Source organism: Anarhichas minor, unplaced genomic scaffold (assembly GCF_050575085.1).
Source record: "Anarhichas minor isolate MPS153535 unplaced genomic scaffold, ASM5057508v1 ptg000033l, whole genome shotgun sequence".
Taxonomy (NCBI): Eukaryota; Metazoa; Chordata; class Actinopteri; order Perciformes; family Anarhichadidae; genus Anarhichas; species Anarhichas minor.
The window spans coordinates 14,748,940-14,766,532 of record NW_027466479.1 but is presented as its reverse complement, the minus strand read 5'-3'; the positions used below and the strand labels follow the sequence as shown (position 1 = coordinate 14,766,532).

At 42.9% G+C, this 17,593-nt stretch overlaps 1 protein-coding gene across 2 annotated transcripts in view; it reads right to left on the bottom strand.

Moving 5' to 3' along the window:
• Positions 1-2,739: 2,739 nt before the first annotated feature.
• The window catches only part of rapgef5a (Rap guanine nucleotide exchange factor (GEF) 5a), a 38,666-nt gene continuing 23,812 nt past the window's right edge, over positions 2,740-17,593 (bottom strand). For both annotated transcript variants that reach the window (XM_076106235.1, XM_076106236.1), the window contains 17 exons: positions 14,222-14,367; positions 13,196-13,296; positions 9,620-9,698; positions 9,384-9,528; positions 7,515-7,606; positions 7,344-7,374; positions 6,997-7,075; positions 6,576-6,725; positions 6,081-6,178; positions 4,992-5,114; positions 4,330-4,508; positions 4,111-4,201; positions 3,961-4,011; positions 3,722-3,809; positions 3,557-3,621; positions 3,194-3,248; positions 2,740-2,858 (listed from right to left, as the gene is read on the bottom strand). In XM_076106235.1, coding sequence (XP_075962350.1) covers positions 2,740-2,858; positions 3,194-3,248; positions 3,557-3,621; positions 3,722-3,809; positions 3,961-4,011; positions 4,111-4,201; positions 4,330-4,508; positions 4,992-5,114; positions 6,081-6,178; positions 6,576-6,725; positions 6,997-7,075; positions 7,344-7,374; positions 7,515-7,606; positions 9,384-9,528; positions 9,620-9,698; positions 13,196-13,296; positions 14,222-14,367 — 1,692 coding nt within the window. The remainder of the gene's footprint in view (positions 2,859-3,193; positions 3,249-3,556; positions 3,622-3,721; positions 3,810-3,960; positions 4,012-4,110; positions 4,202-4,329; positions 4,509-4,991; positions 5,115-6,080; positions 6,179-6,575; positions 6,726-6,996; positions 7,076-7,343; positions 7,375-7,514; positions 7,607-9,383; positions 9,529-9,619; positions 9,699-13,195; positions 13,297-14,221; positions 14,368-17,593) is intronic.

Genomic DNA, 17,593 nt, shown 5'->3' with positions numbered 1-17,593 from the left:
GTGTGCGTCATGTACAGGTTAATAGTAAAAATGACTACCACAAGGCCTTTGTATGACACTGAATACCAACAGACCATGGCTCTGACTCATCAGCTCGAGCAGCCTAAGAGTCACTGACTTGGTTTCACAGAAAGCATCTTCAAAATGAGACTATGCACCTTACAAGCAATGAAACAACTTGTTTCAACACACTCGGGGGTTTTGCTGCAGTCCAGCCTCACTTGGTCTGGTTTAGCCGATGGTGGCTACTGTTAGCAAAATGTAGACGTATAGCAAAAGTTACATAGTCTCCCTTTAAAGAGGGAAATCCACCATTTTTTTAAATGAATGTTATTCTGATAATCTTCAATGGTTTATGAAATATTTGTGGATATGAGTAACTCCTGGAGGGAAACAATCTCCAAGATTCACATGTAACACTTAATCCTACATCCACATAAAATCAAATACTTAAATGACCCAAGTAAGCTTTCAATGTATTAATCAATTTGGTTGAACATAACAGTGTCCACAAAACTGGCTCCACATTCATGGTCAGAGCATCAGATGTGTTGGTGGCAACAGGTTAGAGTCTGTTTTTACAGCACAGTGACTACGCTGCTCATAACACACTGATTATATCTAGAAGTGAGTCTTGAGATCATCTCTGATCTTTTTTCTTTTAAATGGTCCCAACGATGTTTTTGGCGCTAAAGCTGTTTGGGAGATCCCAGTCCTCCCTCGTCCATTTGATTCATTGTGACCTGCAGAAGAAAGCAGCTATATGTGCTCTGAAAGGCTTAGTGTTGAAACGGAGACATTTCCACTGTATTGCACTTATAACTATCCAAATAATGCAGGACATGCACTGCTACAAAACATTCAGGATTTATCTTGGCTTTGGATGTTTCCTCCTACTCAGCAGAAATGTACCACTGGCTGTGCACGAACATATACAGGACAAAATAACACAAACAGGGTCTGCCAGATGGGATGTTGTGGGTTTAGAGGGAGCGTCTTCTTTCCTGGTGACTACAGACTGGTCCCTCAGTCATTTGAATAACAAATAGATGTGTTTACACGTGTCATGGCAATATCAATGGGAAGCTGTTTTGAGGATCTGTTTGGTTCAGAAAGTATGTTAAGAGTGAAATATTTGGGTGAACCAAAGCTGTAAAACTCCGAAGAGACAGTCTTACTATAACGGCCTGTGCCCTTGTGCTTCCATTATTCTGTCCACACCCTGTGTTGGTTCTGACAGACGGTTTACACAAGACCACTTCTGAATGAAGTGATATTTTCAGTCAGTAAGAATGACCATGAATCTCCTCATGAACATGATTTTCGTGAATGAAGCCATGTCTTCTCAAAGGTATGTGGTGCTTAACTTATCTGTTGATAAGAAAAGACAAATAGCTCCGTGATGAGGCTGTGTTTCCATAGCAACATCACAGACCCTGAAATCAGTCGTCATAATGTCAGAAAGCATCTCTGCGAGCAGTCTGATCTGTTTTACATGATCACAGATCAGACGTGACTGCAGGGCTCAGTCAAGGAACTCAAATCCTGTGGTAAAAACAAACAAACACAGACTGCTAAACAAACCAAGAGATCTACAGTACATCTATGCTGCAGGACTCAGTGTGACATTTGGCACTGAAAAATATATAGGTCCATATTATATACAATGTAAAATGATCCTTATCGCTTCACACAAAAACATCGTAGAGAAGAGTGCACGAGGAGCGTCAACCAGGACTCTAAAACGTAAAGGAGAACCAAAAAACCATTCACTATTTATCAGCAGTTTATGAACTCTGGCACGTTCAGGAGAGCTCGAGCGTTTCCAACAGCACAGTCAGTCAATAAAAAACCTCCCACAAAGCCTCCTTCACATGCCAGACACTGTCGACGTCGCACCTTTTGTCACTCACCGAGGCTGCACATTTGTTTCGGTAAAAAGCCTCAGTGAGAAAAGGTTAAAACATGTAGGTATGTTAAAGTGTTGAACTGCTTCGGCCCTGGTTGCTGCTTGCTTTACATAATATGCTACGAACACAATAACCAGAAAAAAGCTCCACATCATACACCTAAATAACTATGGCATGTGTCCTGGATGTGTGCATGCATCACGAGGCAGGTGTTTGATATGCAGATGAAATTATGCGAGACCAGTGATGGGGCAGATTGTGGCCATCAGGTAATAAACACATCTAACTCCTCCACAGATTGTTGTGTGTCTGTAACTGATGAAGAGGCGGTCAAGTCCTTGTTGGCCTCCAGGGGGTGGGGGGGTGGACGAGACTTAAAAGACAGAAATAAAGAAACATTCCACCTGCTAAACAGGCCCATAAATAAACAAAAGCTTATCACAATAACAAAACTATTCAGTCCAATAGATACTGTACAAACGAATTACAGCCTCCTTTTCTCTCCGTCCAAGTTTGGCACTCTCCGCCTCGCTGCTGCATCTCTTCACGAAGCGTGTACGGACTTAAATCTTTTGACCGTATATCTTTTATAAACACAGGATAAGTGTTGTGAAGCCTTTAGAGAACAGGCAGAGTGCAGCTCTGTCTTCATGGTGATGGCACCTTATTGTCCACTTGGCACGCCCGGCTGGTGGTGTGACTTTGTTGCAGTGTGTGTGTGTATGTCGTCAGTGTGTGGACTTCTCCATGTCACACGTACTCGGTGCTAGCATTTCCCACTGTGTCCAGTGTGTTTTGTGCGTCTATGAGGGTATGTGTGTGTCTGTCTTTAAGCACGTGGCTCGAGCTTGTGCGACAGCTCGAAAAGCGTCTGTTGATTGTCGATAATGTGCAGGTAATGAACGCTCGCCCTCACCTCCGCACTGTCGACCCCGATTACCTCGTTGCCTGAGAGACCGACACAAAAAACACGCACATTAGTCACACAAAAGAGTTTTCAATGCTGGAGAACACACACATTCGGTACAAACACAGACTGTGTTATGGCCATTTAAAGAGAGTAAAAGAAAAGTCTGGAAATGGTTGCTTAGAAACTGTAAGAGGGAACTGAGTGGTACAGGTGCAGTACACTAGCTCAGCGTCAGGCGGCGTCAGATTCCTCACAATGAATGGATCCGAGCGTCAATACGTTTGTCACAAGAGGGAGGAGCCTGTAGAGCCCCGTGTAGGTCAGCCTTTCTTATAATTTGCAACAGAATTCACTCAGAAGGGAGAAGACTCACCCGGCTGGTCGCTTTGGCAGTGGCGAATCATTCTCACTGTGTCTGCGATCATATGCTGTCGGATTAGGAGAAGACATGTTGCATCAGTGCAATACCAAACAGTCACAATCTAATATTTACTGCACCATAGCACTTACTATAACGGCTATAAGGATTATTTTCTCGATTAATCGCTCGGTCTATAAAATGTCTAAACATGATAAAGTCCATCCCAGTTTCTCAAAATCCAAGGCGATGTCTTTAAAGATAGTTACTAGATCACAATTTCAACAATCGCTTCACTCATCTAATTTCAATAATCCTTTTTAATCATTTTAATATGTGGCCTTGTCTGTGTGACACTCAAACACTGACTCAACTTACCAGCTTCTCAAAGTTGACCAGGTTGTCGTGGAAGGTCTTATTTCCCTCGTGGATGAATGTGATATCTAAGAGCAGAGGACAAGTGTTTTATCATTGCTTCTTTCAACAAAAGCAATTAAGTGTGTGTGTGTGTGTGTGTGTGTGTGGAGGGGTTAGAGATAATACCTTTCAGGAGAAGAGGCATGAAAGGGATCTTGGGAGGCTTCATCTTCTTGAAGGCTTCCCTATAGGCTTTGTGGTTCAGAGATGGATCCTGAAGAAAGATGAGGGGAAGACGACCGAAGAGAGAAAACAGAGTGAAAGGAAAGCATTGGAAAAGGAGAAGAGATTATCAACAAACAAAAAAAAGAGGAATGTGTTTCTAGCTTTGCATCTATTTCCATCTCTGTCGATGAAAGTCTCACCGTGATGAGCTCCAATTCTGAGAAAAGCTTCTTGAACTTCCCCGGACATTTCTGAAAGGAAGGCGTTTGGTCAGGATCCAGTTTTAAACACTTATATATATATATATATATATATATAAATACACTAAACGCAGCAACACAAACTCTTACCTCCCAGGTTTGGTTGAGTCGGCTGACAGATGCTGTGTTTAAGCCCATGATGATGGCAAATGCAGAATTCAAATTTCTTTGGGCTTTACAACTACAGACACACAAAAATAATTAAAGAATTAAAACAAATACATCACAGTGCATAGAAATCTTAATGTGTTTGATACACGCACTTTTATCTGTGTATATTTCTGAGAGGGTGCATCTGTGTGGCCTTACTGAGCTGCGATCTTGATGAACTTCTTGAACAGCTGTACTCTCTTGTTGAGCGACACACACATGAGCACCTCGGACATGACCCACTGCTGGACCTCGTTACAGCGCTGGAGCAGCACTGAGAGCGCCGCCGTGTGGCCGGTACCAGGAACACGGCTGAGGGTGTAGTAAGCCAGCTCTTGCTGCATGTGGAGGGAGGGAGAGTGTGAGTGAACGACATCAAGCATTTTAGAGAAATGCCCCAAAAAACATCTGGTCCCATTTCCAGAGCCCAAGGTGACATCTTGTCTGACCAATAGTCAAAAACTCCCCAAAAAAATCGATTTACAATCATAAGAAACAAAGAAAAGAAGCATTTGAGAATGTAAAAACATTGCCTAGACTTCCTAAATATACTGTAACATCCACATAACAGTGTAAGATGCAGCCTGTGTCTCTTCATCTGTGCTCTGCTTCAGCATTTTCACAAAAAATATTCAGCCGCTGAGCTGCAAGAAGACTTTCTGTACTCGTGAGCCAGCAAGTCTTGCAAAGCATTTGCATCTTTAATGCTTATGTTCCAGCAATCTCTGCCATGAATATGAATTAACTATAAATGATGTGCACACACCACATGCATATATTTGAGTGTGTGTGTGTGTGTGTGTGTGTGTGTGTGTATATACCTCGTGGATGGATTTGAAGAGGCTCCAGTCCAGGTGTGTGAGAGCAGCTGCCACATCCCAGGTGTTAATACCTAGGAGTCGCACCGGCCTCCTGCTTAGCTCAGCACTGTCCGTTAAAGGATGCTGCACACATAAAGGAAAGTTAAGCTAGCACATAGAAAGACACACAAATACAGTACATACAGTACACACACACACAGGGGCTGTCTATTTACAGGAATAGGGCTATCTCTAAATAAGCAACAGCAACAATATGTCCCCTTCATAATAACCTACAGGACAATGAGCCTGTAGGGGAAAGAAACAATATAGCACAGAGCCATAAGAGCAAGTGCCTCCTGCCTGCATACAAGCAGCACTGAAAGCTGAGAGGGGAGCGGTGATTCCTCCAGCACAGTTGTTCTTTACAGCTCTGGTTACAGGTCACAGTAACTGAAATTCAGCATTTGTGAGCCTGACAACAGACCATTATTAACTCAGCAAACAATAAGCTAAAACAAACTATGTATTGCCGACCAGCAGGACAGTAAATAGTTCAAATGTAGAGCATCTACTGGTTTGTTAACGACAGGCTGCTAAATATACCTATCCCAAAAAAAGCTAAATCCCTTGAACTGCAGTTCCTAAAATGCCCAATTCTGCAAAAACTATTTAAGAATAAAAAGCTGAAGCTCCACTGTGACAAACATGCCATTACAAAATAACACTTTGCCCCGATACAGCACTTGCCAATCCTGCTGTCACGGTTGGGCAACAACAAAATAATTGTGGATCACACCTTTTCTCTCCTATTGAATCAGAGTTAATAACAATCACCTGGCCTAAGTCTTTCCGGCTTGCTTATAATGCATGACTCATTGTAACACTGTGAAAATATGTCAGTTGGGGATTTAGCATATTCATGTTCATGCCTGACTTAGCCAGAAGAAGACAATATCAGAGGAGCAGCTAATGCCCAAATAATCACATATTTGAGAGGTCGTGGTTTGCTTTAAACCTGCAATCTGCATCTTTAGCCTCTATGAATGCTTATGAAACATGGAGGCGTTGCAGAAAGACAAAAGCACAAACAACAGAGTATTTACATACCAGAATCTCAGTGAGATCCCTGCGACAAGCCACAAGCTTTCCCTGTGGGGTCATAGACTCTGAATATGCACAGTCACTGGGCTGTAACACCCTCCGCTCTGCAGAGGAGAGATGATGATAACAATTTAGAGCCGAGAGTGTAGGACAGTGATTCCCAACACGGTGGTACTTGCACCCCAGGGTGTACTTTTGCAGTTGCCAAGGAGTACGTCGAAGGATTGTAGCTCAACTAATAAAAGAAAGCTAAGTAGTGGATACATGATTAAACTAGATAGCTAAAAGTAATGAACAAAGAGTTAATTCTAATTAAAAGTAACTTAATAACGGTTGAAATAGTTAAACGTATTGGATAAATGGTTAATAGAAATAGCTAATTGCAATGGTTGAAATAACTAAAGGTCATGTAGAAATGGTTTTAATAGACAGGGGTAAAAAGACACAGTTTCTGTATTCCAAAACTATTTCATGCATTTCTTTGCGTGTTTGTGTGCGTACCTCCAGTGTGCGTCGCCACAGCAAGCACCATGTCTTCTTCTGCTCTGTCCACCTTCAGAGCCACAATTCTTAGCAGCTCGTGGGCCTCCAGTGAGGGGTGTGCGTGGACACTCAGGTAGGAGTCAGCGCTCACATGCACGCAACAAATGACTGAAAGATATGTAGAAAATGGTTAGAGGCCAGTGAATGTACTGTTCATATACTGTAAACACTGTAAAAGCCTAAAACAGAGACACTGAAATACTGTAAAGTAAATTTTTGTCAAGTACTAAAGCAAAAAAACAACAAGAAAACACGCTGTATTCAAGCAATTTACATGTGCACAGTGAAATTAAAACTCACAGTCTGACATTATGCATAATTGTGAACAGTCACGGGCAGTGTGTTTTGTGTTGTGTACGAGTGTGTGTCTGTTACTCACCCTCTCTAGTATCAGTCGCTGGACTTCTGAGTTGCAAAGAGTTTTCCTTCAAACTCGACTGCTGATACATTTGTTTACTCTGACAGAGAGCAGAAGAAACATGGAGATGTATAATACTGCAATTATACTTCACGGAGTATAGCGATGCGCTGATAACATCTGTATCAACACCTACACAGCTCAGATTGAATCATTACAGTACAGGGCTTAAGAGTCTGAAATAGGGCCGAAATAATGAACAATTAAATAATAAGTTATATCAGTAAAATGTAGCTGGCAGAGTCAAGCAGCAAGGATGTAGTAAATATTCCCTCTAATCCACCTCACCCCCCCTCTCTCTGGCTTACCTTTTGGCTTGGAGGACAGTCATCGACGGTGCTACAAGACAGAAATAATCACAACGGTGAGGAGGGATGCGGGTAGGCATGGAAAAACAAAAACACACACACACACACAGTGACAGGCAGTCATATTCAATACAGAGAACAAAGTACTTGTGCAGAGACAAACACACTTACTGTCTGCGACGCAGAAGTTTCTGGAACTCCTTCAGGTCTTTCTCCAGTGTGGGGAACTCATACAGGTCTTCTAAAACACACCTGTACAAGGTCTAACAGAGAGAGGGAGAGGATAACAGTCATGTCGACACTTTTTCGGGGGTTTGATGGTAAAATATGTTAGTTTGATCCATCAGGAAGGCTGCTAACTGGCAGAAGGAAATATCATTGAAAAGGTTCAGCCTCTAACCGTCATTGTACACTGCTCCATATCAGACTGACTATCTGCCTGTTACAACACAGCTGTAGGATGCCACAAACATTTTTATCATATTAGAATTAATGGCTAAAAAAAGTCAATTCCTTTGACGGTTAGTTCACCCAAATCGCTTTTCAATGCTTTGAGCATAGTAAATTAAATTCCTTTCATCTTAATTAGCAGTGGAGTGGAAGAATACATCTCAAAGGCAGTGTGCAAATTTCAAAATATGCACTGATAACGGAAAAGAATAAGGAAAATGTGTTTGTTTGTAATTTAGGTGGAGCAACCTTCTAACCCTACCAGTCCTCATGAATTTCAAAGAGTGCCCACAGTAACACGGCTGTTACTGAATCAAGGACAAGGAGGACAAAGATAAAGTGTGAAATACAACAACATAGCATGGCGTTAACACCCCAGTCTGTGCAGCTCATTTACCGAATGCCATCAAGAGTAAATGATGCTGCGTAGGTTGGTGACATCAGACAAAAGCTCTACCTTGTACTTAAATGGGTGACTAGGCACGCTGTGTGTCTGTGTGTGCAGGACAGAGAATAAGTAAGCAGCATGAAAGCCCAGGAGGCAGTGACAGTGAAAACTTGCAAGCATCCACACACACACACACACACACACACACACGTCTCCAAACACCTGCTTATCGCTGTCATTGACCCACCGTAGCCTCCCATCCCAATTCCCCTCTTCATTCCTCTGTTACTAGGCAACTATCACCTGGGTTACGCACTCCATATGAGATTATTATACCCATGCCAACCCTTGCACTTTGGTTTCCGTGGCAACCCGGCACCGAGCGACGTAGCCGCCGCCGCCAGGTTATGGAGGGACAAGTGATTGGTGAGTGTGTGCGCTTGTTGTGGGCGAGTACACGTGTGATGGTGTTGTGTGTGTGTGTGTTTCTCTTTCAGGGTCACGGTTGTCACAGGTATTCAAAAATCCAATTCAGCCAAACATGTGAAAATACAGCAGGAACACAGTTGATACATGATGCATTAGTATTTCTGCGTCCCCACTTTTCAGTTTCTCCTTCTGTGCGGCTACATGTCCTCCCTCTACTACTCTCTCTCTCTCTCTCTCTCTCTCTCTTTCGTGAGAAAGGTGATAATAAAATGACACTAATAATCTGTGCATGTGTGTTTTCAATGCCCATGACGTTCTGTGTAGATAGATTATGTATTTCATACATACAATTAATGGTAGAATAATTAACTTTTTGCTAATTAGTTACTTGTTGTTAGATATGACACACTATGAAGGTGCCTGTATTCTGTTTCTGTCTTATTAGTTTGTTTTGTCAGAAGGATGAAATAAAAAAAAACATCAACTCGGTTCTCCTGTGGGAGAAAGAGCTGAAACACATTTCACAGGAGATGCAGCAAAACAAAAGGATCAGACAAAAACACGCGCACACTCTTCAGCTCTCTGTCTCTCTCCACAGAATGCTTGATGTCCTGTCGTCAGAAAGACAACCCCATACAAGAACGAGAGACACAGAGACAAATGAAGATGAATGAGGCTTTTTATGTTGAGTGTGAAAGGCCACCACAGGATCAAACTCATTATAGTGAAAAGAAAACAAACGGATGTGGTGATGAAGGCGAGCAGTGCCGTACCTTCATGAAGCTCCTGACGTGCTCCTCTTCCTTCAGGAAGTCCTTGTAGAGCCGGCTCCAGTGGGAGACCAGCTGCAGTACTTTACGCTTCCTGAAGAGGGCGTCTTTGCCCTCCTCCTGGCCCCTGCAGCGGGCGCTGCTATAGGTGAGAGCGGTCAAGGAGACAACGAAGAACAGTGTGGAGCAGTCTAAAAGGATTTGTGTGTGTGTGAGAGTATGTTTGCCAGTAAGGATATTGTCCAAGCAGAGCCTGACAGAGGTCATTGGTGGACATGAACACCAGGTAGGTCAACAGGAAGTCATCCAGCAGTGTTTCTGAAACAAAGGAAACACACCATCAGTCACTTCCAAGGCCTTGCAGAATCAAAATGTGAAAACACAAACAAAAGTATGTTTTAGTTTCTCCCTTTGTCCCTCTCTTCACCTCTGATTCCTTCAGTCTACGTGGATGAATGTAGACTAATCAATGTGTCCTCTATGCTTCTGCCACATTACAAATTTGAAGCAGTGACAATATATAATGGATCAACAATGGATCAAATAAATATGTTTAATTTGAACGGGGCTGCTGATGGACAAAGCTAGCTGACAGCTGGTGAACACAGCGGAGCATTTAGCAGCTAAAGAGCCAGATATTTCCCTCAGGAGTTGGTGGAAACAAAAATCGGAGCTAAAAGAAAATTGGACTTACATTCATCACTCATAATGAATGTTAATGCTGCTCTGTGTCTGTTGGATGTGGAAATATGCAAACCTTTGCAAACACATTCGCCATATCAACCGAAAAAGATGATGTGTATTTTATGGCGAGACCACTCCATCAAGTAAAACGTCTTGTGCATAATTTCATACACATTTCCTGAAAACTCAGTCTGACATATTTAGCATCTTTGCAGACTTTGGGATCTCCACTAAAGTCAAAATAAGGTTCAGTGGGTTTCACCAAAATTCGGTTGCGCAGCATGAGTTTGGAATTGAAGAGGTTAAATATTATTTAGTTATTGTGCCAAACAATGTTTTCCATCTACACCCACACAGTCATGAAGAAGATTATCAGAGTTTTTTTATAGTTTAAGTTTTAATAAATTGCTATTAGACCTATAAGATGCTTTCCCTAAAAAAGATTAGCTTTGATTGTTGACTACTTTGTCAAAGATATATAATAGAAATATACTTTAGAAAGAATCAAAGCAATCATTTATTTATTTTGGCTCAATTTCATAACAACTTCAAAAACTACACAAATTCATCAGTGCAGAGTGAGCAAATGTGCAAGATGGCAAGTGTGTGTGTGTGTGTGTGTGTGTGTGTGTGTGTGTGTGTGTGTGCGTGCGAGAGACTCAGCAGGTGTTCAATGGGTAAGAACCGAATATAAACAGCCCTCGTGGCAGATGGGTAATGAGCCATTGTTGGTGTGAGGTAGCTGTGATGTGTGTGTGTGTGTGTGTGTGTGATGTCAAACTCTTTCTCTGGGCAAATGTGTGACCCAAATATGGCTCTGCCGGGCAGAGAGCAAAGAAATCAATTATAGAAGACTGAACGAAGGCTGCGGCATTAATATTTGATTAACTGTCTTTTCTTTAGAAATAAAATTTAAAAATCAACTTTTTTCAAGAACATTTTTCAGGCAGGTCTGACTGAGTCAACCCTTTTGACTCACTGTCTCTAGAGCTCCTTGTTGACCGTCACTCTCTCTCTCTCTCCGTCTCTCTCTCCTTCTACTACTCTCGCGCTCTCTTAGCTCTCTGTGATGATAAATATCCATTTTAATCTTCAACATATGCCCTCTGCGTTTGCCCACTGGCACGCACAAAGTCAAACACATGCACTCATAGACGCAGCAGTACACACACACACACACACACACACACCACCCTGATAAATAACTCATTCAGTTCTGACCTTGGGGTCTTTATCTCTTGTGAGAGAGAAAGGAAAAAGAGAGAAAATGTGTGTGTGCTGAACTCATCGCGGTTATCTGCTGCTGTGTTTTTTGTTGTGTGCGTGTGTTTTTTATGTGTACATGGGGAGGAGTGGTTGGGGTAATCACTCTCTCACTCTCTCTGTCTGTCTGTGGAAGCATGTTCGAGCCTGTTCAACATGCTGCACAGCTAAGCCCACTAAAACGGCACACTGATGCTCAGTACCACCCCAGAGGACACACACACACACACACACACACACACACACACACACACACACACACACACACACACACACACACACACACACACACACACACACACACACACACACACACACACACACCCTCATGCTTATTCAGTGCACATATACCAAAAGATTGACACACAGATACAGAGACAAAGACAGCCAAACATGCACATACACTCTTGATCTACATCCCTGCTTCTGCCTCCTTAGAAAAAAAATGAAAAGTGCAGTGAATAAATATCAGGCGGTTCTCCACCACAAAGACCATTTCAGTTCTCTCTCTCTCTCTCTCTCCCTCCCTCTTTCTTTGCTTCCTGCAATTCAGTGAGATGGCTCCCTGTGGACTGCTGGGAACTGGTGGTGCTGAGGAGTTGATACATAAAGACGCCTTGTCTTAAAACGGTGAGAGCAGGTTTGTTTAAAATACAGGTTGGGACCCAGATGTCTCTGTGTGATAAAGGTATTACTTTACTGGACATGGGCTGCATGGTGATGCTTCATTTTGATGATCCAGGGGACAAAGATGTCAAGATTCATTGACTAATGCAAGAAATCAGTTGTCTTTTTTTCTTTTTACCCGAGCAGGAATGATTATTTTACTTTAACAGCATGAAAACAAAAACCTAAACCAACTCACATCACTATTACAATCAAACAATCCCAAAACAATTAGCTGATTAACAATCAGTTGTACGGTTATATGCCTCCACCAGCCTGTCAAGTTGCAGTTTACATCCTTGTCTGTCCAAAAATGTCATCACTTCATTATTTCATCCTAATAGACATTTGTGGGAAATTGTCACTATGGCCATAAATGTGATTTGTGATTAACTTGTAATGTGTAAAAAATGATAAACATTTATAAAACTGCAAATAATTAGTTGAAGTCCTACTTTAATGTGGTCTTTGTGCTAAAAAACAAATGACAAAATGTTTCCAGACAACTGCTGCACTGTCAAAGCACCCAGTAGCTATAAGGTGGACTGATTGTGAAAATGACATATGACAGTTAACAGCCCACTGAAATTGTTTGCAGCAGAAATGCCGACAGCCCCTCAAGGGAATCGTTTCACAGACTCATTAGAGCATTTAACCTCTTGAATGTACCTCATATTTACAGATTTATAGGCAATGACTTGGCTGAATGAATACACACACACACACACGCACACACACACACACACACACACACACACACACACACACACACACACACACACACACACACACACACACACACACACACACACACACACACACACACACACACACACACACACACAGCACGATCAAGGGGAAGTGCATACCTCCCAGGTTTGAACCCACTGTGTGGAAAATGAAAGAGATGGAGAAAAGTCCAGGCTGGGCTGTGTTGAAACTTGTTGTGTGGCAATGAAAATGAAATCCCATGGCATGAGAGGGCGGGGAGTTCTTTTGTTTTCAGCAAACCTTTAGACCAACAACCGGGACAAATACCACGGCTCCTTTATTTATATGACCAAACGTTCCACTAACTATTGTCTTACTATTATATTTTCTATATGTTCCTATCTTTTTATGGAGATACACACACATTGTCCGTACAGTCGCCCTCTTACACATGTGTACACGTGTGTTCACACGTGTGTTGACAAACTCACCGCTCTCCCTGCTCTCTTGCGCCCCTCTTTGGTCGTCCAACCGCAGGTCACTCAGCAGATGCTCCAAGATCTTGAGCGGTGTCCCCGACACCACCACATACCTGTAGGAGGAAGAGTTGCAACAGTCTTCCTCACTAGAGCACCAAGAACGACCACTTCCACTCCTCCATCCTCCCTCCCTCCCTTCCTCCGCATCGTCGTCATCGATGTAGCGAAAATGGGGAACGTCAAATGTACAGATTTCTGAACTGCTACCATCTTCATCATTGTTGCTATCCACGTCATCATGATCATCATCATCGTCCTCCTCGTCTTCATCATGTATGTCCTCCTCTGCCTCTGCAAGCGTAGCTAGCTCGGCAGACATCTTCATACCTAAACACTTCCAGATGATCCGCCCTCATCTAAACCCTGCATACCCAGGAGGGTGCTCTCCTGTGGGGTAAACTGCCTTCCAGTCAGCTAAGAGCTCCGGAGATTAAAACCCTCCCTCAGCTTGTAGCCTTCGGAGGGGACTGATTGCTACTGAAGATGTTGAACACTGTATACACGCAGACATACCCACATACCCACTTAACCTGCCTGTCACTGACACTCACTGCATTGTGCCTTAGGTCTTGGCACAGGCTGGCCCCATAAAACACACAAACACAGACACCGCACAAAGAAACGTACTTTGAGGAAAATATTTCGCACAAACACACACAAATGGTCCTAAATGCACACACTGATTTGTGGAAGGAAGTAAACCAGTCTGGGTGTCATCTTTGTTTCCCTTTCAGCTGAAAACAAAAAAGCCATTCTCTTCCTCCTGCTCTGTGCCAGTAGCTGAAGCATACATTATCTGTCGACACACACAGTGTTGACAGCACTGCTGATATTTTGCATGGACGTGCGAGAGTGTGTAGTTGCAACTTGACATCACAAAGTCTGAAAACTGAAAACAAGAGGGAGGAGTACTATGATTATGTGTTTGTTGCTACTGTTGGTTTGGAGGGCTCTTATTATGTAGGAGGAGGTACTGACCTCTTGTCGCAGTCCTCCTCTCTGGATCCGCCCCCCGACGACGTGGGTGAGGGACGGTCCGACGGCGACGTCACTGATGATGTCACTCTCCGCAACACCAACACATCCCGTCCTCTCTCCTTCAGACAAACCCTCCCCACCGCCTCCTGAGGGAGAAAGAAAGAGAGAGAGAGAGAGAGAGAGAGAGAGAGAGAGAGAGAGAGAGAGAGAGAGAGAGAGAGAGAGAGAGAGTGAGACAAGGACAAAACAGTTGGAAGGTGATTTAAAAGGGAGTGAAGACATTGGATGTTTTTTCCAACAGTAGATATTAGAAACTTCAATTTGTTGTACCCCAAACAGCATTGACAAGTTTGAAGGTGCAATAGAGAGGATTCTGAAAATGAATATAGCAGCAAAGAACTGTTGTCTATGTAAAGACACAGTGGAGTCTATCTGAGCAGAGAATGAAGTCGCTCTCCCTCTGCGTGTGCTGTTACACAAGCTTTTCACGCATTGGTTGACAGAGCCGGGCCGGCCACGCTTGCTTTTAGTGCATGTTAGCGCATGTTAGTGCATGTGAGCGTGCCCCACTGGGGCAAGCACCTAAAAGCACCTTTGCTGTTCAATGCATGGCGTACTATCTTGGTCACAATTCTATTATTATTAATATTATTATTGAAGTTTAAGAGATCATAATAGGAAAAATAAATGTTGTATAATGCGTTTGTGAAAAAAGAAAAGAAATCAGTGAATACATTGTATCAAACATTTTTGATATCGTCTGGGCCTCAAATATCCAACAGGCTCTGGTGTCCAGAGCCTTTCACTTAAGATTGAAAAGTTTCTTCTACACGCACACACATGCAGCACACACCCAATCGCTCACCAGTCCACACATGTAGGCACCGATTCTGTTGCAAACATCACAGGCGAGTATTGCATTTCCTGCCTTCAGAAGCAATGCTATTGTGTAATAAATAACAATGGGGCCACCGAGGAATGGAGGCTGACACTCAAAATGATGTCCTGCTCCAAAAGTGAACAGCAACTTGATCTGTGACTGCACACACACACACACACACACACACACACACACACACACACACACACACACACACACACACACACACACACACACACACACACACACACACACACACACACACACACACACACACACACACACACACACACACACACACACACACACACACAGTAGAACAGAGCTCCAGATGGACAAAGGAGCACGATGAGAAACAGCCCGAGGAGAGGAGAGAAAAAGGAGAGGAGAGAAGGAGATCAAAGGCAGAAGACATGAGGAGCAGGAGGGGAGATAAAGAAGCGACGTCTCTCCTCCAGCTGCTCGCTGCAGTCTCTGTCGCAGCCAGAGAGGATCGAGCAGTAATCACAGCTGACACAGAGAGCTTTCTATGCAGGGCTGTCTGTCTGTCGCACTGGGTCTGCCTTTAATAAACACACTACAGATATATAACGTAAGACTAGTCATGCATCAACATTTCAATTCCACAATTACATTACATAGCTTGTGCCGACACAAACAAGCGACACACAGACACACACATGCACGCTCTGTATATCTGTGATCGTCTGATGAAAGGAGTTGTCTGATCTTGAGAGACAGCAGGTGAGGTCTTACTTGGGTCAGACAAAACAATGTGCCCAAAGTGCTCTCTGTGTCTGTGTGTGTGTGTGTGCTATAATACAGATGTTTAATGCACTGAGATCCCTGAATCCTCTCCCTCAAGCGTGTGTGTGTGTGTGTCACATTTTGTCCTACAACATTCATCTGATTAAATACAATATGATTTAAACGTATTTCTTCATTAGAGTTGTGCCAAACCACTCGGGCTCATACATGTCTATTTTACAAATTCCATATCTACAGTATTTTATAAATAAGTAATTTGGAACTTTGTTTTTACAGGTTCTATAGCCCTTTGGGGTAAATGTGTGATTTGGGGCTTTAGCTCCATGTTAACTGTCCATGTTTACACTAAAGCTAAAGGATAATGATGATGTAACACTCGCAACTGCAACACAGAATATTATTTTTTACACGTTATAATGATTCATCGTCGGGGATTTCAGGTAGTTCATAGGTTAAAAAGAACTCGCCCACTACTGCAGAGCCTCTATCTTTGCTGAGCAATAGACAAAAAAACAACTGGAGGTGTTGAACGCAGCACAACGTCTTGTTAGGAGCATCTTAAACCTTGGTAAGATAACAGGAGCTTCTTTTAAGTTGCATATTGCAGTCATTTTAAAATGTCTTTCATTAACTTAAGACAAACCACTTTTCTGATTTTCACTGCATTATACACGTCATAATGTACAGAATACAAAAGACTAGCAGGGATTCACAATGAACGCACCCGACGACAATGTGTACTGCAACATGCTGAAATTAAATGTCCTCAAGAATTAGAAAAACAGAGATGCATACAGCTGATAAATGAGGCAGTGGCAGCTCATGTAAAGAGATCTGACACTGCAAGCAATTATATTACAATTTGGGCTGGCACCCAGACCGCACCCCCAGTGGCCCAGATGTGACATCAAGATTATAAGAGTGGTCTAAAGGGGACATGCCATTAGACCACACCAGCCAGGGTTTAATATGAGCCCGGATCCTTTATCACGAGTCTTCTCCTTTATGTCTTCTGACCTTTCCTGCCTCTCTACACCATCAACTATCCCCTAAAATACGATACAGTGCAGAAAATGATTCAGTAGCAAATTGTTGACACTCAACACCTTTTACTCAGAGGCCAAGAAAAACAACTTTGAGCCAAGAACGGCGGAAGGCAACACACATACACACACACACTGGAGATCAAAGGCTGTCCAGAGAATGCACCAAAACTAACGTAAAACGCACACATTCTCACTCTGCAAACTGTATGGCCACACACACACACACACACACACACACACACACACACACACACACACACACACACACACAAATAAATAATCTGTAGTAGGGTTGAGGGCAAACAGCAGCTCCCAGGATCAACATTAACTTAGCCTGAGAAAGAATGCAAGCCATGAAAAGTAAAAATATACAAAGAAGGCACTTGAGAGGAGGGGTCAACAAGTTATGCAACACAGAAAGAAAGAGAGAGAAGAAGAAAAGAAAGCAAGATGAAAGGCAAGAGACCGAGACAGAAAGTGAGAGACACGGAGGAGTGTTGGGAAAAGTGAGAAATACAAAAGCAGTGTGAGAGAGATGTTGTTTGAATCCAATGGGTTTCAGCCAAAGGGGCCGATATCCATCGGCTGGGAAGTCAATTAATTATCTTTAAGAACTGATTGATTAGTTTCTTTAGCCTCAGCCAACAATGGTAGTATGTCAGGCTTTGGCTTAAAGAC